At 41.4% G+C, this 25,133-nt stretch overlaps 1 protein-coding gene across 1 annotated transcript in view; it reads right to left on the reverse strand.

Moving 5' to 3' along the window:
* The window catches only part of sorcs3a (sortilin related VPS10 domain containing receptor 3a), a 265,841-nt gene that overhangs the window by 144,525 nt on the left and 96,183 nt on the right, over positions 1-25,133 (reverse strand). The window contains exon 2 of the mRNA XM_030429062.1: positions 9,950-10,017. Coding sequence (XP_030284922.1) covers positions 9,950-10,017 — 68 coding nt within the window. The remainder of the gene's footprint in view (positions 1-9,949; positions 10,018-25,133) is intronic.

Raw genomic sequence — 25,133 nt, forward strand, 5'->3', positions numbered from 1 at the left:
TCACAGACATCAGGTGGGTCTCTCTGAGAGAGCCAAGCCCTTATTATACGCACTGACCTGTGAAATATCACATAGCCTGTGAGCATGCTCAGCAAAATGATGCAATTTGAGAGGATGTCACTGCTCACCCCCAGATGACCCCCATACTAGCACTGTGGGAGAGGACGAGTCTGCAGCCAGGGAGTGATAACACAGAGCATTCTCCTCTCTTCCTCTTTCTTTGATGGTCCATGAATTTAGGGAAGGGAATCCCCTCCAACAATGATGGCCCTCTAAGAAGCGAGGTAGTGCACATCCACTGATGGCACATGATGATTTCATTTGACCTTTACTTACTCTTGATTTGATCTGGAGTGGAAATCTGTTCTAAAGAGACAGGTTCCAACTTCCTGTATATTTAGGTCATTTAACTGGCTGTCCTTGCTGAAAATATGATCATTCTTAGTTACTAGCATTTCAAACTCAAGTTACAAAGTGTTTTGTAAAAGACACAAAAGCAAGTAGATGTCCAAATATGAAATAAACCAAGTGAAAGTTGATGAACTGATAATAAAAGCACAGTCACAGAATGCAGAGCCATCAAAAAGGTGTTTTCAACAGAGATTAAATCCCTTTTTTTGTTGTGAAAAAGTGAGATTGTGTGTTTTATATTATCTCAGCTGATATGAAGGTTACTTATTCAGCCAAGAATGACTGAATTCAGAGAACATTGAATGATTTCCTGCATTTTCAAATGACTACATCCAATAAGAGTACAGTAATACTTAACTAGGGCACCAGTTTACAGAAATAACTAATTCTATGACAGTAGCATGGAGGCATTGATTATGTTTTGAAAACATATCTTTGGTTTATTAAATACAACTAGTGCAGTGCCCATAAGAAAAATGTATTCCTATATATATATATATATATATATATATATATATATATATATATATATATATATATATATATATATATATATATATATATATACACACACACACACACACACACAATAGAAAAGTGGGAGGTTAAGTAGCTTTTTCATGGATGGCCAAATGAGGCTGTGTTTGACGGTGGGGCGTCAGGGATATTTAGGTTTGTTGTGAAATCCGATATTCCAGGGTACAATTGGCCGTTTTGACTATTTTTGATTTTGCCATTATATTTCACCTTAAAAACTATTTACTTGGTGTCATTATTTTCAGCACAACCTCACATGTGTGACTGTACAGTTATTTTTTTATTTTGACATACTGTATTTACACAATGGACCTAAAATCACAAAAAAAAAACATAAAATCTGAGTAGAAAAAGTTATTTATATGTTTAACAAACCATTTTTTATTACTTATGATGCAAATATAAATTGTTGTTTGCTAAATATGTGCATACATTTAAAACATTTACAAAGTTATATGTAACTATTTACATTTAAGTGCAGGCAATGCTCAGGTCTGCCTGAGCTCCTTCCAGCTGAATGAAGAGCTGCACTGCCTGCTCCACATTCAGCAGTCTCCTCATTGTTTTGACTCATTAAACAAAAAAAAACGACTCCACTACACACTTAACACACTACACCAAACACTACATAACACACTAACTATACACTCCAAACAGTTAAATGTCACAAATCTCTCAACTCTCAATATCGCTATCTCTACACTGACCGTCGTTGCCTGTCATTCATCCGCCTACGTCCCTCCCACAACTTCCTGTTCCTCAACAACCAAACTCGCTGCTTGGACACTTTCGTGACAAAAGCCTGTTTTTACCGTTTCTTCCTGCACCAGACACAATGCAAACGTGACGGCAATGTTCGCGAAAAAGCACATTATTAAGCATTGAGCACATTATTTACCCTAAGTCCGGTTTTGGACGTGCCGGTGGGTCCGGTCCGTCGACTTGGGAGGTGGGCCGTGTAGCTAGCGGCTAGCAGCTAGCAGGTAGCCGCTAGCTACACACGAACATCCACAGATTCCGATTCCACTTTGTTGTCCGCGCATTTCCGGATCTCCTCAGACCCGAACAGACTCGGTCCGCACTCGTTTAGTCTCATTAATCCACAACAGTCAGTTTAGATGCACAGAACAGAACGGAACCGAACCGCCGGCAAAATCCCGGTCCAGCTCGCGCCGCTGCAGGTATAAATCCGCTTGTTTCTTAAGGTGGGCTCTGCAGTGATTGGCTCTGGTGCGCACATGGCTAAGGTGTGCAGTGATTGGCTCTGGTGCGCACGTGACTGTGGTGGCTCCGGTGGACAATGCTCGTGGAATTTGTAAAGCATTTATGAAATAATTTATTAACGGTATCATTGCAGTCCAAACAAATGCGAAGTCGCACACCCTTGAACCACGCAGCAGCCATGTTGAAACTCTCAGGTCAGTCTGATCCTGATCCGAAGAGATATTTGAGGCATACACACACACACACACACACACACACACACACACACACACACACACACACACACACACACACACACAGAGAGAGAGAGAGACAGAGATTCCTTGCTTTTATAGAGAGATATTCTCTGGTATGCAGATGCAAAGGTGCACACAGGAGATCTATAGGCATGTTTTATGAGAAACAGGAGCAGATTTTGGAGAGACTCTGTTTGAACTTCTGGTGGTGGCGATGATATCTCTGGTTCTGCTACAATGAGTTTTGAACTTTCTATTGACACATGCCGTGACATCATAGACAATCAGATTACATTTTATATTTGTAAATATTCAAGGGTAATTCTATCTATTTTACACATTAAGGTTTTTAGCAGTCCTACTGCATATGTGAAAAATATTATAAAGCCTTTTGTGGCTCCAGAGGAAGCTACATATAACATGATGAATTTACTCCCGTGAGGGCTTAGTTACATTGTGGGTAATATAAGCAGTTTTAAAAATCAGTCTACCGAATTAGCGTTGCACTCACTACACCACACACAAGACTACTGGACTCATCATGCAGTTTAAAAATATTTATAATAATGTAATATACCACTTTTTGATTCAATGCATACCTCGTCATTTTCATATCCTGGCATCTACATTACCCACAATGCAATGTAGGGACTGAGTGACATCACTGGACGCAATTTATCTGACTTTTTTTTACATATGCAGTAGTAGTCCCCATACCTCTAAACATATTTCAATGTGTAAAATTGGAGTTTAATTCTAAATCAACTATAACACTTGAATTTTCCTATAGTAACTCAAATCTTTTTACCTGCCTAATACAGCAATGTGGTAAAATGTCTCACAAAAGAAGCAGCAGAGGTTGAGACTGAATTTAAGTTGCTTCATGGGTCAGACCAGAAAAGCTTTAACATTATGTAACCAGTAGCAGCTTTTTCTTAGATGCTCCCTGACTGGCAATGCTCATATCTTTCACAATCCATGGCTCTTCATACCGCTGTCTTTTCATTTACAAGATGAAAATAACGCCCTATGTCATAGTTAGAGTTTAGAAAACGCTGTCAAACTGTATACCTCATGACTGGTAGCCTGAAATGTATGTGTAAAATGGGTAAAGCATCTGTGTCACTTCTTGATAAGATTAATAATCATTTTCCAAGCCTGAAGAAACTAGTGCCAGACAAAGATCTCCCCAGCAGTTGTCTGTTGCAACTTCACAATTCATAATCACTTTCATTTTTTTTTCTTTTTTTTTTGTGACACTATTTCCAGGCATTTATCCACATATTAAACATTTCTTCATACCAAACATCATTACAACTGTAATCAGCATGTTCATAACAGACAAATAAGAATGAAGAGAATGCTCTTTTTGTTTTTAGCAGATCAGTGTTAATTTGCTGAAGGCGAGAATTAGACCAATTAAATCAAAATAATTAGACTCAACTGCCTGATCATTTGGTGTATAAATGTGCCTTAATGAAATGGGACAAACTGAATAAGAGCATAGCAATATAACCGGGAGGTTAAAATAAAAGGTCAGACCATTACAACATGTTTATTTTGGTTATCATTTGGAAGTCCATTGGGAGAGAGCTGTTGAGGGTTATTCTCAAAGATATTGATTGGCCTATCTCAGACCACTGAGAGCATAATACTCTGCATGCACTGCAGAGAAAGCGAGGCATTTAAAATGACTATATGGTTCAGTAGTACTGCAGGTGGGCTTTGTTCTTATCAAGTGTAATCCCAGCATGACGTCACCTATTGGTTGAGTTTGGCATTTCAAAGCCCTTAGTTTGGCATTACAAACACTGCCATGTTTTTAGAGCAAGTGAACATATTTTGACTAGACGGTGGAGCTGTGGAGGACATCCTGATAGGATCTGACTTAGAACCAGAGGACGTGCTCTGGTAGAGACCTGTCAGTCGCAAGGTAGCCACGACTGAAGCATATCTTGATTTTTCTTCTGTTCTTTCAGAGTCAGATATTGATCTCAAGAAGAGAGATCAAGGCAGTTCAGTCCATACATACAAGTCCAGAACTCACACTTAAATGTCAGGGGGAACAAATCAACACACACAGGTCAATACAATGCAAAGGATGAGCAGCAATAAACAAAACCTTTACACCAGCTGCAGCACCCATCAACATGTCCATAATCAGACCAATGACAACTCAGTATTCATTAATTCAGGCCCCCTTTAGTGGACTGCATCTATTTGCTTGTATCTTGCATATTTGAGATGCTATCATGCTGACAAAAATATCTCTACAGACAGAGAGATAGACATATCAGAATACACATAACAAAGTACTCAAAGCTACCTATGTGAAAGTCACTGCTACAGTTGGTGTCTCCAGGACAACAATTTGCCATGATCACGCACAGACATCGTACAAGATGTCAAAGACACTGACCACAACAGCTCTGCTATGGAAAGTGACAAAGATATTCTGACTTTGTTGCTCGAAATCATATCGCATTACATTCAGTAAACAATAGGACAGCTGGCTGTCAATACCAGAGTGGAATGCTGTGTTCTGCTGTGGTGGGGGTGCGCGACGAGGAGACAGCAGGGAGTACTGGCCGGTCAATCGCAATTTTTATATGAAAACACAAGACCTATGACTAGATTACTGTTGTTCTGTTTCTTATAACCTGAGTGTTTGGGTCTAGAGGATTACGGTACATTTGGAAATCTGTGAACTGATTTTTGGCAGGGTGTTGCAATCTTGACTCTCAGTTCAGTTTCAGGATTCGGTGTTTAATGATCTGCTAAACATGTCCTATACTGTAACTATATCTTTTGCAATATAATAATATCTGACTCATAGTACTATGAGCATAAACTACATATAATTCAGCCTTTATATACAATATGGGCTGATTTGCTTTATGCTTTTGTGTGTTTTGGTAATGCAACATAATCAATCAAACTTTCCAGCGCAGTAATTCAGTAACACACTGTAAGCACAACTTCTCTGAACTCACTGTATAAATACAGAAAACAAGTGCTGCAAATGCTGGTTTGGGTTTGGGAAGTATAGGATATGTCAAATTTGTGCATTGATTGGAGGAAAATACAACCTGACATTGTTGTTGGCATTAATTTACCCAACTCTGAATACCTGCAAATGAGTACAGGGGTTGTCATATTTGATAAATTCTCATCCACTGAGGGACAATACTCCAGAGGCCAGATGAGAGAGGCTGAACAACTTTGAAGAAGAATTGTTTGCTGAGTTGATTTATTGTCAACAATGAATAGCTCGCCTTTCTTTCTTTCCACTCAAACCACGCACATATGAAGGCTCCTTTGAAAATTATGCATGGACTGACTGATCAGCTTTCATTCTTTAAGGTCAGGATGTTCATTAAAATTGACAGACTGACTGGGCGATACTTTGAGGTGTTGCCACTGCCTTGACCTTTGCAAAAAGGCAGCGTTAAACGTGCTATTTGAGCCATCTTGCCGTGAAGTGATAAACATTCACTTCAACTGCTCCTCTTCAAACCCTATCAGAGCTGCGATCTCAATTAGCCAGGGACAGACAGATGAATCATGAAGCGGACCTGACATGAGACAGCAAGGTTTCTCAGCACTGCCACAGTTGAGCTGATTCAAGAAAATGGCTGCTACATCTTCTGTCTTTCTCTTTTTGATTCCTTTTTAACATACACAATGCCTTTTTTGAGAGAGTGATGGACTAGAAAATTCAAGCCAGGATGGACAGCTGCCCCCCTCACTGTAGTTTTGTGGGTGAGTGACAGGGCTGGGAGTGCTGCCAATAACGCTGATCTTCAAGCGCTGCAATGTCCCTGTTCTCACATCATGGATAAGTTACTTCAGTTGATTACGTCTTCCCTTCAGAATTAAACTGTCATGTGCATTTAACTGTGATGACAGTGCCAGGGTTTATGTGAGTCCAATCATCACCTATTTGTGTCATACAATTAGCTCTGCAGCAGAGGATAACACTCAGACATCCTGTTGGTACTGTTGGCTTGCCTTAAATGTACTACGTTGAAATCTGCAAACACTTTATGCAGCTGCCAGCTTATGCAGCGTTATCAGATGATGGCATCACCCTGACCTGAACTGCACACTGATTTAGTTTTTTTGTGCCTTTTGTCCTGCAGTAGAGGACTTGTGTTGAAGCTGCGGAGCTTGCAAGGTAGCCAGGTTGTCATCAATGAAAGCTGCTTAGGAAACTACAATCCCACTGTCTTCTTGTTGGACCATCTTTAATAACCAAGACTTGAATGAAAACCTTTTTTCACACCTGACCTTTGTTTTTGTTTTTTTTTATCCTGAAGGGACCTACAACTTGCGAATAACTAGAATACATTTGAATTAATTGTTGACTGTATGGAAGGTAAGCACTCAAGCATGGGTACGCAACCCAAACCGCATCGGGACCCATCAGTACCTGACCACCGGAGAAATTATGTCCTGGTTTGGGTAATGTGTGGTCAATGGACATAATGCCAGTTTTGTATGAGTGCATGCATAGATGCAAGTAAAACAAATGTTTATATTTTTGTAAAAGTGAGATATATACACTGATTAGGCATAACATTATGACCACTGACAGGTGAAGTGATAAACACTGGTTATCTCTTGTTAGTGGGTGGGATATATTAGGCGGCATGTGAATATGTTGTCCTCAAAATTGATGTGTTAGATGCAGGAAAAATGGGCAGTTGTAAGGATTTGAGCGAGTTTGACAAGTTGATGGCTAGATGACTGGGTCAGAGCATCTCCAAAACTGCAGCTCTTGTGGGGTGTTCAGTATCTCTGATTTGGACATTAAATAACAGGATGCCTGTTGTGTTTGGGTTGGGCTTGGTTACTTAACTCTCAGACGCCCTAGTTAAGCCCCAAACCCAGTCCACTACCAATAGACCTTCTCTCTCTGACCTCTCACATTTCTCAGTGGGAAATAACTTTAGCAAATTAGCTGTCAGCTTTGTAGAGTTAACAGCCATGATACCGGCGACAGCAAATTTGGAATGACTCACCCTCCTCTCTTCCAGTCTTCCAGTATGACCAGGCAGAACACTGAACTAATGCTTGCATTTGCTGATAGGAATAGGCTGCTTCATTCATGCTTCACCCTAGGCGACTCATCCATCAGCTGTTTGGCTACAAGCTGTCTAGGATCATCTAATCATATTGACCTGTTATGAAATGACACAACTCGCTATTGCTTATGATTACAACAAACAGCAGCCAAGCCACCAGGATTGGAGCTGGTTTGTAAAGCAAACTTGGTGTAATGGCCGCACAAAGTACTGCAACTTCAGTGTTCAGCATGTGATGCACACTGGCCCAAAAAAGCTTTTCCTACCCATACACAGGTATTGGAAATGAAGTGTCTACATAACTGCAAATGCATTTTTGGCAAAATCAATCTTTATCAGAATTGCATCAGTTCAGTTCAATAACAATTGGAGCCTCTAGAAGAGCTGTTTGTTTGAATTATTTTATCCCATTCAGAGAGCCAACATAAAGTGAAATGCTTCAGCCCCATATTTAAACATGCATCTTCGTCTCATTAATACATCCATGATGTCAACGTTGTAAGCTGCCTCAGCTCACTCCACCCAAGCTGTGTTATCTACAAAACTACAACTTACAAACAGCCCTAAACTGACATTACCAGAGCTACTGTGATAACAGTTTGAGTCAAGCATGGATAACCCAACCAACAAAGCCAATCAATCAGAGTCAGGTCTTGCAAGAACACGAGAGGGATTGATTATAATGCATCCCTGCTTCCTTCTTACATGAAGCATATTTTGTTCTATTGGTTTAACTTGGACCACCAAGAAGAATCTTCATTGATTATCTGAGAGCTCCTTCAGCAGAGGCAGAGCAGAGCCTTTAGAGGCAGCACTGAATATAACATGACGGGGCGGCATGTTAGTTCATGGAGTATGAAGTAAGGAAATGCAGTTGCAGCTTAAGTTTGCATTACAGTATGTCCTCTCTCTGCCATCTGTGGTGCTTGTCACGAGAGTATCTTTGGGTCTATATGCAACTGGGCTTTAGGGATAATCACAGTGGCTCAGGCTGGATATATCATTTTAATCTATAGTTTCTTTTTCTAACATGTTTATCCTGTTATGCAACAAAGACAATCTTCAGGAATCAGGCTCCTTCAGTATGATACTGATTCCTTAAGCTTTTCTTTAGGTGGTCATCTCCCACCTGGACTACTACTCTTGGCTGGACCCCCCCTCCTCCATGACCTCCACTGGGTTCGTGTGGTGGAACTGCACCCGTCTACCTCCACACACTGGTCAGACCACATGCCCCAGCGAGAGCACTTCGCTCCACTACATCAGCTGGCCGGCTGGTAACGTCATTGCTGAGAGCAAACAAAGGACGCTCAGCGAAGTCACGACTCTTCTCTGTTCTGGCGCATTAATGGTGGAACAAACTCCTGACCAATCTCAGGAGAGCAGAGACACTCACCATCTTCTGCTAAAGATTCAAGACTCACTTGTTCAGACTTCACATTGATTCCGCATAGCATGACATGTATGTTCTTAACTTCAGCACTTACATCATAGCACGTATGTAATTAAGGTATCCTTGATTAATGGCAGCTACTATGCTCAGATGAGGGCTTGAAAATTGTTTCTATACTTTCATTCTTACTTTATTGACAGTGATATGTTGTGGTTTCTTTCTTCTGACAAATGTACTTATTGTAAATCACTTTGGACATAAGCATCTGCTAAATGCCCTAAATGGTAATGTAAATGTAAATGTTGACTGATCAGTGACTGATCGTTTGGGGAGTCACTGGCTTTTGACCTACGTAATCATTTAGGTATGAGAATGTGTTGTCTTACATACTTGGTTGTACTTTCAAGCTATGGTTTGAGGATGCTTTTGTGTGTGTAATCATCCTAAAAGTCCAACAAAAATATTTGTATGTGTGTTCCATCCAGATATGAACATGGGTTTCATGCAATTCAACTCATCAAAGATGTTTTACCTATCCCTTGGTATCCTTTTAGTATATTTTTAACTCTGTACAAGCATTCTTGTTATGTGTTTATTCCCTTGAGGGGCATGGAAGGGAGAGTACATCACATAACACATTAGAACAAGAGCATGGCAAACAGCATCCTCCAGTCTGAGTGTCCTGTCTGACCGTGCATGACAATGGAACATTCTGTTCATAGCACCAGATGAGTGGGTGAGCACAGGACAGGGGTGATTGGAGGACAGTTGGAAAGAGACCGATGGTTCAAAGTTGTTCCAGAAAATCAATGAGGGGACAAAACATAGAGGAAGACCTAGCATTATGTTTTAAGAGTTTACCGCAGTTGTTCAAGTAAGATGCTGAAAACATGTCTCTAGAAAACATTTCATCTTGACCAATCAGTTAGCTAAAACATCGAGCAAATCATGGGATAGTCTGACAAGGCCAGTTCTAACCTTTGTCACCCTGAGCAGAGTTACAATATTCAAAGACATTTACTTGTAAATGCTTTGTGAATAAAAATTTCCTTTCAACTTACCTCCAAAGAGTGCTCTCAGTTACACTGCCAATATGAAAGTCGTACAGCTTGGTGAGAATCAATATCACCTGTAAAGAGAGGAAAATCAAACCATTAATATCTTAGCATTAGGCACTCACAGTAAGTGGTAAATGCAGCTGCAGAGTCTTGACTGAAATCAAAGAATATCACTTTTAGTTACTTGCTGCTTATAGCCCTGGGCTAAAACCAGGATCAAAAGTCAAGGAGTTTATTAGTATTAGTTTATTAGAAGTTTATTCTGGTCTTGTTCACGAGTGAGTGTACAGAAGATCAGCAGAAGGGTTAGTGACTCATCAGAAGATGTGGATGCTTCCCTGGACATTTGTTGTCAGTTGACATTTTTTCAGACTTTCAAACCTTTCCAAATTGCACCTATGGTCATGAGCTTTGGGGAATGACCAAAATAATTAAATCACAGATACAGGTGGCCAAAATGACTTGTCATCACAGGGTGTCTGAGCTCACCCTCAAAGCATTAGTTTGACATTTTATTTTTCTCCTAAGAGGTAGTTGAGAAAATCAATACCACTCTCATTTATATACACTAAAAGTAATACCACAGCCAGCAGGCAGTTTGGTTAGCCTAGTACAAAGACAAGAAGAAACATCTAGAGGTCTTATATGTTTAATCACTATGAAAGCGACCTTTTGAAGTCTTGTAGACACTCTGAGGTTGGCAGGCAGCACGCAGGAAGTCAAGAATAAATCTGGCACACACTTCTCATCTAACACTCAGCAAGAGGGATGAATAAGCATTTTACCAACAAACTTAAAGACAGGTTTAGAACTGTAATGTGAGGGTTCACTGGTGGTGGTGACTGGATCACTATTGATAAAAAGAGACAGCAGGATGGAGACGGATGGAGATAACTTCTAAAACTGTGTTTAACTGTTCTCCATGCGAAAGCAGCTTCAAAGCAACAACACTTCCTGGCTCTCATTCATTCTCATTCAATATGTAAAGGTGTTAATAATAATTCTGTAAACACGAATATGTAAATAGTAAACTTCTGAAATATATGAATGAACTTTACTTCTTAATCTTATAGAACTCAGACATCTGGAAGGAGCTCAGAGGAGAAACACTTTTCCTTTGCATTGACAGAAGCCAGTTAAGCTTCTGATTAGGATTTCTCCGGGCCACCAACTGATGAATTCCTTGCAAATCCAGTTGGGAGGAACCCCTGGGGCAGACCCAGACCACATGGGAGGAATTACTATGTGACTTGCGATTCCATCGGGAAAAGCTGGAGGACGTTGCCATGGAGAAGGACATCTTTCCGCTAACTTACTTATAGCCCTTTCAAGCACAAAAAGCAAAGATTCTGCTTGGAGAACAAATCTCTTTCAATAAACATACATGAACATTGGAAACTAAATCAGCGATTATCATAAAGAGGAAGCTGGGGTCGAAAAAAAGCTGATGTACAACAGCACCAATGTGCACTGAATCCTGTCTCGTTGCGTTTTAACCAGCAGTACCTAAACACTAAACATGACTCCCAAAAGAGCTTAAAGGGATATTCCGGTGTAAATTTAATCCATGGTCTCAATCACCGTGAAACTGTGTTAGACTCCCTCTCGAGAGATCAAGTCAGCAGACCGCTAATTTACGGAGTTTTATCAACCTCAGAAACGACCGCACGACAGCAATACATTGCAGTAAATGGGTCCAAATATAAACCGCCACCAAAAAGCCACAAATAATGCTCAGAACAGCACCAAACTTCAGCAACAGTACAAATAGGGTCTCGACACATAGTCCGGGGCATCTAACCTCCGCTAGCTTAGCTAGGGAAGCTATTGGGTAGCTAAAAACAGACTTCAACTCTCCTCCATCAGCTTCCGGGTCGGGGAAGTCCCGACGCGACGATTACTGAGTGCAATTACAAATGCTCAATTCCGTTCTTTTCCCTGTCCGCTCTCGATAATAACTGTTATAAACTGGCAGGAAAGACACATATGAACTTTGATTGCATTTCCATGGAGTCATAATCATACATTTTCATCAATGAGCCGCGGAACTCTACTGCACTCGGTAATCGAGTCGTCGGGACTTCCCGTCAACAGGAAGCTGCTGCAGAAGAGTGGTAAATTTAGTCAGCTTTTCTGTAGAAATCCAGCTAAGCTAGCGGAGGTTAGATGCCCCGGACTATGTGCTGAGACCCTATTTGTACTGTTGCTGAAGTTTGGTGCTGTTCTGAGCTTTATTTGTGGCTTTTTGGTGGCGGTTCATATTTGGACCCATTTACTGCAATGTATTGCTGTTGTGCGGTCGTTTCTGAGGTTGATAAAACTCCGTAAATTAGCGGTCTGCTAACTTGATCTCTCGAGAGGGAGTCTAACACAGTTTCACGGTGGTTTAGACCATGGATTAAATTTACACCGGAATATCCCTTTAAAGTCAACATGAACACAATACACACACACACAGCAGAAGTTTGAAAGTGTGAACAGGACAAGAGAAACTAAAGGGATTCAGTTAGAAGCTACAAAAGTACTGAGTGTTGAGCACAGACTTTTAAAAACGTATCAATTGAGGTGGAGACGTGGGCTTGTTACCGGTTGGCTACAGGTGAGTGATGTCCCGGCGCAGGACCATTGTTGGCATGGCTTGGTGCGGATTGGCTCAACTTGGCACAATAAAACTGGTGATGGTAAAGAGAATCGACTCGGCTCGGTTTGACTCGGTATGGCCAAAAGGGCTGGTGGAAAAACAGCATTTGTGACCATTGGGCCCTGGAGGAGGTATGCACTCTACTGAGTGCCTCTCTAGTTTATATTGTAATCCCATACGACCCCACCATATATGTCCTAAAGAATCAACAACTCTCTGTTTTAGCAAACATATGTTAGATGATTAAATGTTTACTATGTTGTTAATGCACACTCAACACTTGCTGCAACTGCTTCCCAGTAAAACATCAGGTATGGTTTTCACATTTTATTCATTCAACATTCTTAATTTTGAAAATTATTGTCACTGTTTTTTGTCTTGCAAAGCCATTATGCACTGTTAGCCTGTCTGCTTACCCCAACGTGTATTAAATGAAATGAAAATAAAACAAAACTAGGTCTTTTCTGTCTCAAACACAAACCATACTCCTTCAAGTCTGTGACAAAAGAACAAATTGCATAAACAGTAATTTGAATTATTCCCAACACCAGGAAGGAAAACACCACAAGGGTCTGTGAGTAATACATTAACATGTTGGGAGGTAGTACTTTGAATAATTAGTACTGTGTAACCAATGCTGTGTATGCCACTTTGAAACTTAGTTTTTCCCTTGATGTAGCACGCTGCCATTTTCGCCCCTGTGAAAAAGCCTGATCCAACAGTCTGTGTGTTCACAGCTTTGGTCTCTGCTCTTTTGGAGAGATAATCAGCAGGCAGGGCACTTTGATAAGCACTGCGAAAGTCCTCAGAGCAAATCACAAGACATGAAGGCCAAGTCTGCCGTGACAGGATCAGTGGTCAGCTGTGATACTCCACTCTAGAGTGGAGGATCACAACTCTGTTGCACAGAGACAGCTGGGGGTGTAAGGTCGGGAGAAAGTGAGAGGTACTAAACTGAACTGGAGGAGGGATTGTTTATTACACTTAACCATCTGGTAAAATCCACATTGATGGAAAAGAAAGCAGTCCAGCAAATATGAAAAACACAGCAAAGTTCACACACACAGACTGTTTTGCATTTATTACACAGTTGACCTGACCTCAGTGGGGTAAAAAATCGTTTTACATAATAGATTCTACTTCCCTCCACCAGTCCATATTTTGCCTGGCGTACTGTTCCTTTTCTGAATAAATGACTGCTGCTCTTCCTCATTAACATCCATGTCTCTCGTTAGCATTTCCATCTGTGCACTAAACTTATGCTTGTTTAAAGCAACCTGACAAGCTTGGCTTGAGTCACTTGGCTGGGAGGGGATGCAAGAGGTGTGGCTTTGACTCTTCTGACAGGCATCCACAATCAGAATCTCTGTATATATTGGAAAACACAGTGTATTCATGTCCCCGTGACATTCTGAGGCCTGCAGACTTCCAGGACCTTTCCACCTCTGGCTGAGCCTTGCTATCCTTACAAGCCCTTTGAGTAAGCCGACCGTGCACCAGAGACCCTTGGATGGTTCTTGTGGGAAGATGTGCCACTCGCCCAAGGGATCCTCCTACTAAGACTGTAAACATATGGTTCAGGCCAAAGAAGACTGCAGTGCCAGGAATAGGGCAATGTGAATACAATTAAAATTGATCCTTGCCATGCGTCTGCACCATATGACACATTGTGTGGTGTGTGTGTGATCATTTGTGGATATGTGTACATATTTGTTGGCAGTGCATGTGTGTGTGTGTGTGTGTGCTGCACCAGTGTAGAAATGAGGGTATCTGAGAGAATGAGTGTGTGTGTTCTCCTAGGAGGTGATAGACGCAATCCGTCTCATCCCCACATGACAGATTTCATACTGAACAACCAGGACAGCAGTTGAAAAGCTGGGACACTATTGTCCATTCAAATGCTACTTAATAAAAATCAGTCAGTCAGGGAGTCATCACCCGGATATCGCAATTTCTCTCGTTAAATCATGCATATTGGTGTTGGACCTCTGTTGAAACTTGCCTGAAAAGCTGGAGTTTGAAAGTGGCTTATTTTTTTCGCTTTGGCTCTTTTTCCGAACAGGAATAGCGCACAATAGTGCGCGTCCCTAAAGCACGAGATTTTGACTCTGCTCCTGTGGTGACGTTACCACAGGAGGCTACTTGCATAATGCATCGGCTCACAGCCGTCCTCAGCCAGAGTGAGCACGCCTAATCTGCTTATTTCTCTGTCATTTTCACGCCATACATCGTCACCACCAGCATTAAAACTCAGGTCTTACATGTAAAACACGAGTGTGAAAAGTAAGAAGGGAAAAAAAATGAATTTACCATTCAGAGACATCCTGCTGTAAACGTGTCTCTTCCACCGTCTCTGCCTCTTCACTCTCCGGTTCGGTTTCCGACTCCGGCTCGTACATAAATGCCTGAATTCCGTAAGGTTCGTCATTTAGTGTGTGCGCCATGACAGGGGGCTGTTTATGTTTTGGAGTCTGTGTGCATGCAGGCTCGCCCCCCATTCCGGCTCTGTCCTTCATGCGGCCAATCAACGCGCGCCTCATTACATATTAATACAATGCACATCCGGACCGGTCAAAACCTTGCGCATAATCTCGCGTGAGAAAGTCGCGGTATGAAAAAGTGTCAGAACAAGCTCTATGTTGGATTTAAACAAAAAAAAAAAAAAATTCTAATAAGTTTTAAGAATTGATCCAAAGCGATCCAAGAGGGACTGGATATGTAAAAAACCAGGTGATGACTCCATTAAATATCTTCTCAGACAACCACAAAGGCTGTTTTTAAAAAAAAATGTTTAATGCATTAAGCCACACACCTCAAGGCAAAAAGCTTGGGTCTTTAAAGAAACAACAGGCATATACTCTTGCTGTTTACATACATGCAACAAATGCTCAGGGTCTTTGTCTAGCAGACAGTGTGTGTAATAGAAGGACAAACTTGCAGCACACTTTTGATGAATAAAATAAAAATAATTGACAGGGTGTCTGTATTTCAAGTGCACTCTCTGCTTGTGAATCCCCAGTTGACTTGCAATTACTGAATCAAAATGACAGTCACATTGCACTTGCATTAGCCTTGTTGCCTCAGCAATTAACCAACTGTGTTAAAAACATATTATTAGCATAACTAAATGTCCTCCTGTCCTCAAAGACCAAGTCAAAGTGCCAGACACAATTTTGGATTTTGGTTCAGCTCATAAGGTGCTAATGATAGCGTTAATAGCATGTGCTCATGAGAAAAATGTTTGACTCCTCAATTTGCAAAGTAATGATTTAAGTGAGGTTGTGATGTATTCAGTGTCAGGTATCTTAGCAAGGCCATTAAAATACTTTCTACAAATAGCAGTGGATGAATACATTGATTGAAGCTGAATGGAGTAACATGTAACATGTCATTGATGTTCATACTCGGTGTAGTTTTAAAAGACAGTTAAAGTGTTTATTCACCCAAATTGAACGTGTCAAACCAAAAATTAGAACACAGTCGACACACGGATCCAAATGATAAATAATACCACTCAGTATTATGTGTTGTTTTATTTCAGAATCAGAATCAGAAATTCCTTTATTAGTCCCGCAAATGGGGAAATTGGTGCGTCACAGCAGCCAAAGGACAATTTAATATAACGATAAACAATAATTATAGTAAAACATAAATAATATAATAAAAGGTAAGAAGAAGAGTGTAATGACTTCTCTAGTCATACAGGTAATAATATAACCACTTAGTATAGCATCAATATGCTAACGGCATTAGTGACGACCGACCACACTCAGGTGTACTTCCACACTGGTTTGTTTATTCACTGAAGCATAGACATGCAATTCAATGTAGCAGATCGCCCCCTACTGGTGTGGCGGAACATTACCAATACATCACAACTCCTCCCCTCTTATTTAATTACTGGCCGTTCATAACAACAGTAGCCTGATGGGGCACAGTAAAACTCAACTAAATATCGACATCAGATGAACCCATTTCGTTTTATAACTTGGAGTAACAAATAACTAACTTAGGCAAGGGGGTAGACTGCCCCATCGCCTAGAGTGTGTCAAGGGATTATTCTGCCCTTTGCTTGAGACGACACTCTCTAACTGAACACATACAAAACATTCACCAGTTTAAAGAGTCAGTCTCTCTGGTGGTTTGCGGTCCTGCCTGGGGTACCGGCTCAGTGTCTGTTGGTGTGTTACTGGAGTGTCAGTGTGGGCAATGTCCGACTGACCTGCGGATGTAGTGACACACTCACTGACAGGGCTGGATGTCTCTGGCTTTCCACCTGTGTCAGGCGGAGCAGGCGGACTGTCCATGCTGGGTACGTACGTACGTACGTCATGTGTATGTACGTCAGCTGTGGCTTGGACGATGTTAGGGTGACACACCATCATCTGGTCCGCATGCCGATTCCACCGGTGTGTTGGTCCCACACTGACCTGGTAGGATGCTCGACCAGCCTGTGATGTTACGGTTCCCGCTGTCCACTTTTCCTCCCCCTTCCGTGAATCCCGGACAAGAACTGGATCGCCGACGCTGAATGTCCTTGCCTTGGAGCACGCCACCCTGTAGGTGCATTGGGCGCCTTGTGCCTCATCCACCACCGCTGCTACACTTGGTTTTAGCAGCTCCAGGCGAGTGCGAAGCTTGCGGTGCAGGAACAGCATTGCCGGTGTCTCCTGAGTAGTTGTATGCGCCGTGTTCCTGTATTGAAGCAGGAAGGCATCAAGTCGCTTTTGAATATTTGCAGTTCCCTTTGATGACTTCAGCGAATGTTTAAAAGTCTGTATGAATCGTTCAGCGAGGCCGTTAGTTGCAGGGTGGAAAGGAGCTTAGCGCACATGCTTAACGCCATTAGATGTCAAAAAGCTGGCAAACTCCTCCGATGTGAACTGCAGTCCATTATTGCTAACGAGCACTTCTGGTACTCCATAATGGCTGAACAGACCTCTAAGTACTTGAATAGTCTTCTCTGACGTGGTTGAGTCCAATGACTTCAGGCCACTTAGAGTGGGCATCAACCACAACAAAGAACATGCGTCCCTCGAACGGGCCAGAGAAATCGATATGAATTCGCTGCCATGGGGCTGCAGGCCAGGGCCATGGTCATGTAGTTCTTCCAGCACCTGTTGACGCAATTTAGGTGGAACGATCACTCTATTTCCCCACATTACACAGCCTTGCAGTAAAGTAAATTCATTCCTCGAGAGACTATTGTCCGACTCTATGATGGTGGGAAAACGGCCAGTGGATACCATCTCCATGACCTGAGACAGTGTGATGTCCGATCTGGTTTCTCGCCTCACGTCAGAACAGCACATGGGCAGACATTTCAGGTGGTTGATCAGGAATGTGTCAATTGCCCCCTGTTTGTCCTTATGGTGTTCGGGAAGTGGCAAACGGGACAAACCGTCAGCATTTCCATGGTCAGTGGCACACCGATACTTGATGGTGTAATTGTGCGCTGCCAGTAGGAGTGCCCATCGCTGCAGTCTCGCTGCAGCCATTGAAGGAGTCGCCTTGCTAGGGTTCAGTATGGTTGTTAGTGGGCGGTGATCAGTTAACAAAGTGAAGTGACGACCATACAGATAGGAGTGAAAACGCCTCACTCCAAAAAATATTCCCAGTGCTTCTCGCTCGATTTGAGCATAGTTTTGCTCTGCTTTGCTCAATGTTCTTGAGGCGAAGGCTATAGGTTTCTCTTCACCACTCGGCAGTTTATGGGAAAGGACAGCTCCCACCCCATAGGGCGAAGCATCGCAGGCAAGAATCACTGGAAGCGTTGGGTCGTAATGTATTAGAACTCTGTCGCTTGCGAGCTGTTCTTTTGCTTCACAGAATGCACTGTTACATTCTTTTGACCACTCCCACTTCACCTCCTTATGCAGCAAAGCGTTCAGTGGGTGGAGAAGGGTTGACAGGTTTGGAACAAAGCCTGCATAGTAGTTATTGAGTCCCAAGAAAGAGCGCAGCTGACTAGAGTTGGTTGGCTCGGGAGCGTCCAGTATGGCACGGACTTTATCAAGTGATTTATGAAGTCTTTTTGAGTCAATTACGTGCCCAAGATACTCCAGAGAACTCCTGAAAAACTTGCACTTCTCCTTTTGAACTCTCAGTCCAAATTGTTCCGACCGACTGAGCACAGCCTTCAAGTTTTCCAGATGATGAGCGTCATCATTGCCTGTTAACAGGATATCGTCCAAAAAGCAGTGGACGTTAGGGAGTCCTTGCAACACTTGGTCCATGATCTTCTGGAAAATTGAGGGCGCAGATGTTATCCCGAAGGGTAACCGATTGTAACAAAACATGCCCTTGTGTGTAGTGATAGTGAGATATTTCCGTGAATCTTCACTGACAGGCACCTGAAGATAAGCCTGTGAAAGATCCAGTTTGCTGAAATGTTGTCCTCTAGACAAAGACGCAAACAGATCCTCAATACGGGGTATTGGATAATGTTCAACGCATAGGGCCGGATTTACTGTAACTTTGAAATCCCCACAGATCCTAACGCCACCATTTTTCTTAATGACGGGGACGATTGGGGTTGCCCACTCACTGAATTGAACTGGAGAGATCACTCCCTGCTGGAGTAATCTATCAATTTCTGCTTCCACTTTCGGTCTCAATGCGTATGGGACTACACGTGCCTGACAGAATGTCGGGTGTTGGCCTGGTTTCATCGTCAGGGATGTTTCAAACCCCTTCAGTGTTCCTAGGGTTTCACCGAAAACGTGGGCATGACAGTTCAGAACATTTTCAAGTGTCTCATGGGCCTTGTGCCCAGTTCTCATTGTCTTTATTTCACGCCAGTCAAGCTTTATGCTCCTTAGCCATTCACGGCCAAAGAGTGGGGGTGACTTCCCTTTCACCACGTATAAGGGCAATCTGACCCTCTGTTTATTCATCTTCACCCATACTTTCACCATGCCCTCAGGTACCAGTACTTCCCCTGTGTAAGTTTTCAACACAATATTAGTCTTCCGTAGACGTACATGTGCAAATTTGGTTTTGTACATCTCCATTGAGACACCCTTGTGGTGAAGAGACGGACACAGCGTGCACTTTAAGAGAAGTTTTCAAATGCTGAGATTCTCTAGCTACAGCTTCCATTGACATTGAAATGTCCACAGCACGCTGAAAGGTTAATGCTTCTTCTGTTGATAGTTTTCTCTGGGTATTTTCATTGCTTAGGCCACAAACGAATCTATCGCGCAAGGCATCATGCAAATGAGTGCCAAAATCACAGTGTTCGGATAGCTTCTTTAAAATGGCCACGTGCTGTGCAACGCTCTCTCCCTCTTCCTGATTGCATTTGTGGAAACTAAATCTCTCCGCAATTATAATGGGTTTTGGAGAGAAGTGATCATTCAGGATTTTCACGAGGTCCGCTTAAGGTTTACTTCCTGGTTTATCCGGAGCCAGCAAACTACGCAGCAGTCCATATGTCGTAGCCCTGATTACACTCAAAAATACGGCCACTTTCTTTTCCGCTGGCACATCATTGGCTTCGGCAAAATGTTCAAACCTCTCGACATACGTCGACCTTTGTTCCGTGGACTCGTCAAAGGCATCAATATGTCCGATGAGCGCTGCCATTCTCGTGGTTCCTCCTCCGTCGACAACGTTGTTATCCGCTTCAATCCCCGCGACTTCGTCCTCATCTGACGGCATCGGTGGGTTGCTTGACTCGTCGCCAATTTGTAATGACTTCTCTAGTCATACAGATAATAATATAACCACTTAGTATAGCATCAATATGCTAACGGCATTAGTGACGACTGACCACACTCAGGTGTACTTCCACACTGGTTTGTTTATTCACTGAAGCATAGACATGCCATTCAATGTAGCAGATCGCCCCCTACTGGTGTGGCGGAACATTACCAATACATCACAAAGAGCTAGAGCAGAAATAGAAATAAAATCAATTGATAAATAAAATGATTAAGTAATTAGTTACTGTCAGTGTATGGGTAACTACTCAGTATGTTTCAGTCTACTTGAAGATACACAAAAAGAGTTATTAGAAACTAATGAGTCCAAAGAGATTACTCATTAACGATTCAGTGACCGTCTGGTTGTTCCGGAGTCATTACTCACTCGCTCCTCAGTAACTACAATTTTGTGAACCTTATTGAAAAGGGTTCCTGAGTCAGACATTAGCAACAAGTGAAAACCTGTGTAACGTAGGTATATTTTCACACCTCACTCAAAGAATTTAAAATGTATTTATAATTATGTCAATGACATCAGTAGATATCACTGCAACACAGCCCATCGTCAAATTTTACATAATGACAGCGCTGTTATTTTTTTCACATTCTTTTGATAATGTTAATTATTTTTTTAAGGTTTCTAACTAATGTTCTTGGCCATATCTTACAAATACACCCAACATATTTCAAACTTGAATGCATATCCATAGCACATAGATCTTCTCAAATACGAGCTCTCAGACAGTCCTCAAACAATTTCAATGAAGTCTGCTTTGTACTCTCTGTTATGAACAAAAGAGCTCTCCTTGCCTTTGACTGCAAAATGTCATGGTACTCCAGTATTGACAGTCTCACACACAACTGAAAACAGGCTTTTAGTCGTCTGCAAACAGACGTCAGGATAGTTGACAACAAAATGGCAGCTGGAACTGATCATTATCTAGAAGTGATTAAGCCTTGCACTAGTATGTCAACAGCTGAGCAATTACTCTGTCAATTGGCAAGAGCTGTTTATGAGACACATTGTCAACTTGTGACAATACAGCCACCAATTAACATCAAGACAAGGTAGAAAAACACTGAATCCTTTCACATTATTTGGCATGACCAAGAGGGAAAATGAAGCCATTGACTTATGGTAAGTGGATAAATACACATTGAATTGTTGAGTAACAACTGTATGGATCATGAATTGAGAGTTGTTAGGGGGACAACAATAGAGAACATCTGACATTCAGGTCTAAACTGTCATCTGTTGCCGTTGTTTCCCTGCTTGCAACAAAGAGTGATGGGCTTTAAGAATTGCAGTGTCTTTCTGGGTGGTCCAGCTATTACATCAGGGGCACCATGGCCTCTCTGGCCCGCCCTGAGTGGCTCAGCTGCCTACTCATCACTTCTCTTCTTGTTAGTTTGTGTTTGGAGACATGTTTGCTGTGTTTAAGAACCTTTCCTTTTTAGCTCCCCTTAAATTCTTGCCATCACAGACTGAGTTTAGCTCGTAATTAACCATGGATAATGTATGCTCACGGAACAAGCTTAAACATGAGTAGCAAGTTGAAACAAAATTTCAAAGAGAGACAAAACTTATTTTAATTGATTTCGTTATTTTAAGTATTTGAATTAAAAAATATGCAGTATTTTGATAGTGTCATGTTGTTAAATAAATGTATGTGATTTTAAAAAATATTTCTAGGATTTCTCCTGCTGCCACAAGGAGCTTGTTTGGAAGTACTTATATTAAATAAATAAGTATAATAGAGTGAAATTTCCATTGGCATTATACTACACTAACTAACTACATTTTCAGTAATTAAATCAGGGACAGAATATCATTGTTTCGGATTTTTTAAAGAAAGGTAAAAGAAAGAAAGGGTTTGAGTCAATGCCCATCCATTAAGTATTTCTTCCTATTTTAGCCTAAAAATCAACTGTGTTCTAATTGCAAAACTCTGAATGAAAATCTTCAAACCTTCAATGCTTTACTGTAACCATCAGCTTTGCAATAGCAGAAAGCCTTTAACATCTGTACGTGGTATGCAACAAACAGTAGACTGTCAAGCCTCCAGCTCAGCCTCAAATCATTTGGAATTTGTAGTAGAAGAAAAGTATTGCACTCAGAGAGGTGGAGCTAAAAGTACCACATTAGTGTCTGATAGTGACAGATACTGTTGAAAATCTCTCTGTCATGTTGTGAATGGGAAAAATAATATGTCAGGCAGAAGCACCTATGGATGCACTGTATATGGACAAATCACTATGCATCCAAACACGAGCTACGAGAAGAGAAATCAATTATACCCTTAAATAGAAAATGCTTCTTTCTACCTGGGCAGCTTACCACAACAGCTTACCAAGTTTACCACTCTGAATATTCTTATTAACCTATCAGTATAACGCACAAATTAAATATATGTAACATCCCAAATGAGGGTCACGCTTAGATGAAAGGAAGCAAATTAAGATGTAAAATGAGTTGTGTATGCGTGTGTGAATACAGTCCACTGGGGGATCTCATAGCTGTTGGCATGTTATAGTCCCATCAAGGCCACACCAGGGAGGAGGCTGCAGTACTGTGCCCCTTCTGGACATCACTCACTCCACTTCCTCGCAGCTTCTTCCTTCTCCATCTCTTTCTGTCACTCTGTTTCTTTCCACTCCCTCTCACGCTTTGTGTCTCCATCTCTCCGTATCTGAATCACTTCCTCCCTTTCTTTATTTTCCTCCTTCCTCGTATGCCTCCCTGGAGTGAAGTCCTCTCTCATTTATTGCATCCATCATGTGTCTGTCTTTCCCTTGTTCCCGTTTTTCTCGCCGGCCACATCTCACCCCTCCATTACCTCACCAACTCTAAATAGTCCTCCCAACTAAAGCCACTTTATCTCTGTTTATCTGGGCCTGTCTTTTTTCTTGTCCCCTTACACTATTCTCCCTTGTTTTTTCTTAGTCTTCTTGCCTACCCTCTTCTCTTGATTCTTTCAACTGTTTCACATAGTCCTGTCCTAATGCGACCCAACCTGTGTCTCCACCTTCACTTGTCATTTTATTTCAGATTATCTCTTCCAAATGTTTCTCTGTCTTCCTGTTCTTTTACTTTTACTTGTCTGCCTTGCTTTGTTTTCTTCTCACTTTTCCACCCTCTCAGCCTGTTTCAGACGTAGAGTTATATACTGACAGAATCCCAGTATCATTTGTTTGATATCTTATTATAATTAATCCGTGTTTGTATGCAGGTATCTTTTCATAAATAGTAGCAAATCAAAATCATGCACAGAAGAGGAGGTCTTGGCCTAGATCTATTATCTGTACATGCGTTGGCATACCCCGGATGCCCCAAAAAATTGTCTGTCAGACTGGTTTGCAGATTAGTGTGCTACTAAAAAGGATTCTCCACAATTTTCACAAGGGGTAATGATATAATAACTCCTTTGGCCCTGCAGTGAAATTTTAAGTCTGATACTGATCTTTGTGCCATCATTGTTAATTGCTCTCTATATGGGTTGTGAAAGCTGTAATCAATATTTTCTTTATCTGATCTGGAATGTGAACGGTGATCGCTCTTTGAGACAAACCTGTTGAAAAACCCCTGACTGAAAATTTACATTTGAAAATGTATGCCTTTCAATATATGCTTCTATATTATTTAATGTATATAAAATTAGAATGAAAAATATACGCTGTATAACTGTATAATTGGGAATCTAAATGTCAGGCCACACCCTAGCATGTTCAAAGCAAGATAATGGTGGAAACTGCAGCCGGATTATGGCTTTCAAATTACACCAACCGCTTATATTAAATATTTACCGACAACATACCAAAAGTCAGTAGATCAAATGAGTCATCTGATAAGAAACATTTTCAGACACATTGCAGACCGAATCTCTAATCTTACTGTCTTCATGTGATTGGACTAAGACCGATGTGGGGGTTCACACTGGGCCTTGAGACATCTATATTGGATTTATCAAAGTTTAAGGACACTGTAAGATGTTGACACTCTTTATATTTACTGTTTGGCTTAACAGACATCTTCCATTGTGCAGGTGCAAACAATTTGGTAATTTATTTTCTGGATCATAATATAATATTGGTGACAACAAGTAAACAACATCATTTTTACATAATGGAGTATAATATTATTGTAATATTTTGTTCGCAACTATTTTTAGGTTTCAAAGTAGCTGGAATCATAAATTCCTCCCAGTAGGTCTGTGTTGTAAACTGAGATTTCAGGTGAGAACAGAGAAACTTCAGCAGATGAATGTCAAAGCAAACTTTGCTCTGACATCATTCTGCACAGTGAAGCTCAAGAATCCAAGTCAGGTAACAAGGAGAAAAACACAATTTTGACTGGAGGGGGACTTTAAAAGAGATTAGAGATTTAATCAGAAAAATGCTAGTTTTTCACTCAAGGCCCTCAAATAGAAATGCTTTCTTCCTTCAAGAAACCCAAGTTTAACTTTTCAAGTGACAGATATTGTTATGGAGCAAAAGCTCTGTATTGGATTGCTTTGTCACTGACTGGTGAAACTAAAGTTTCTGCTCGAGCAGGTGACAGGGCATCCAAAACAGGGCTGGAGGATCAATATGGTGCCTCGAGGTAAGGAAAAGGTCAATTGATAAACCAATCAAGTGGCCTGTATGGCAGGATTGAAATTGTCAGCCTATCTGCCTTATCACCTGAGCTGGACTTCTACACTGTGGGGGAAGGAATAACCTTCCCAGCACACTGAGATAAGCCTCCCATATTATGCTGTGCATTCCCTCCCCAAAAAGTTTTAGGTGCCTCCATTTCATACAAGCACAGTATATCCTACCTCAGCTTCAAAGACATAAAATA

The sequence above is a fragment of the Sparus aurata genome, chromosome 1 (assembly GCF_900880675.1).
Source record: "Sparus aurata chromosome 1, fSpaAur1.1, whole genome shotgun sequence".
In the NCBI taxonomy this organism is placed as follows: Eukaryota; Metazoa; Chordata; class Actinopteri; order Spariformes; family Sparidae; genus Sparus; species Sparus aurata.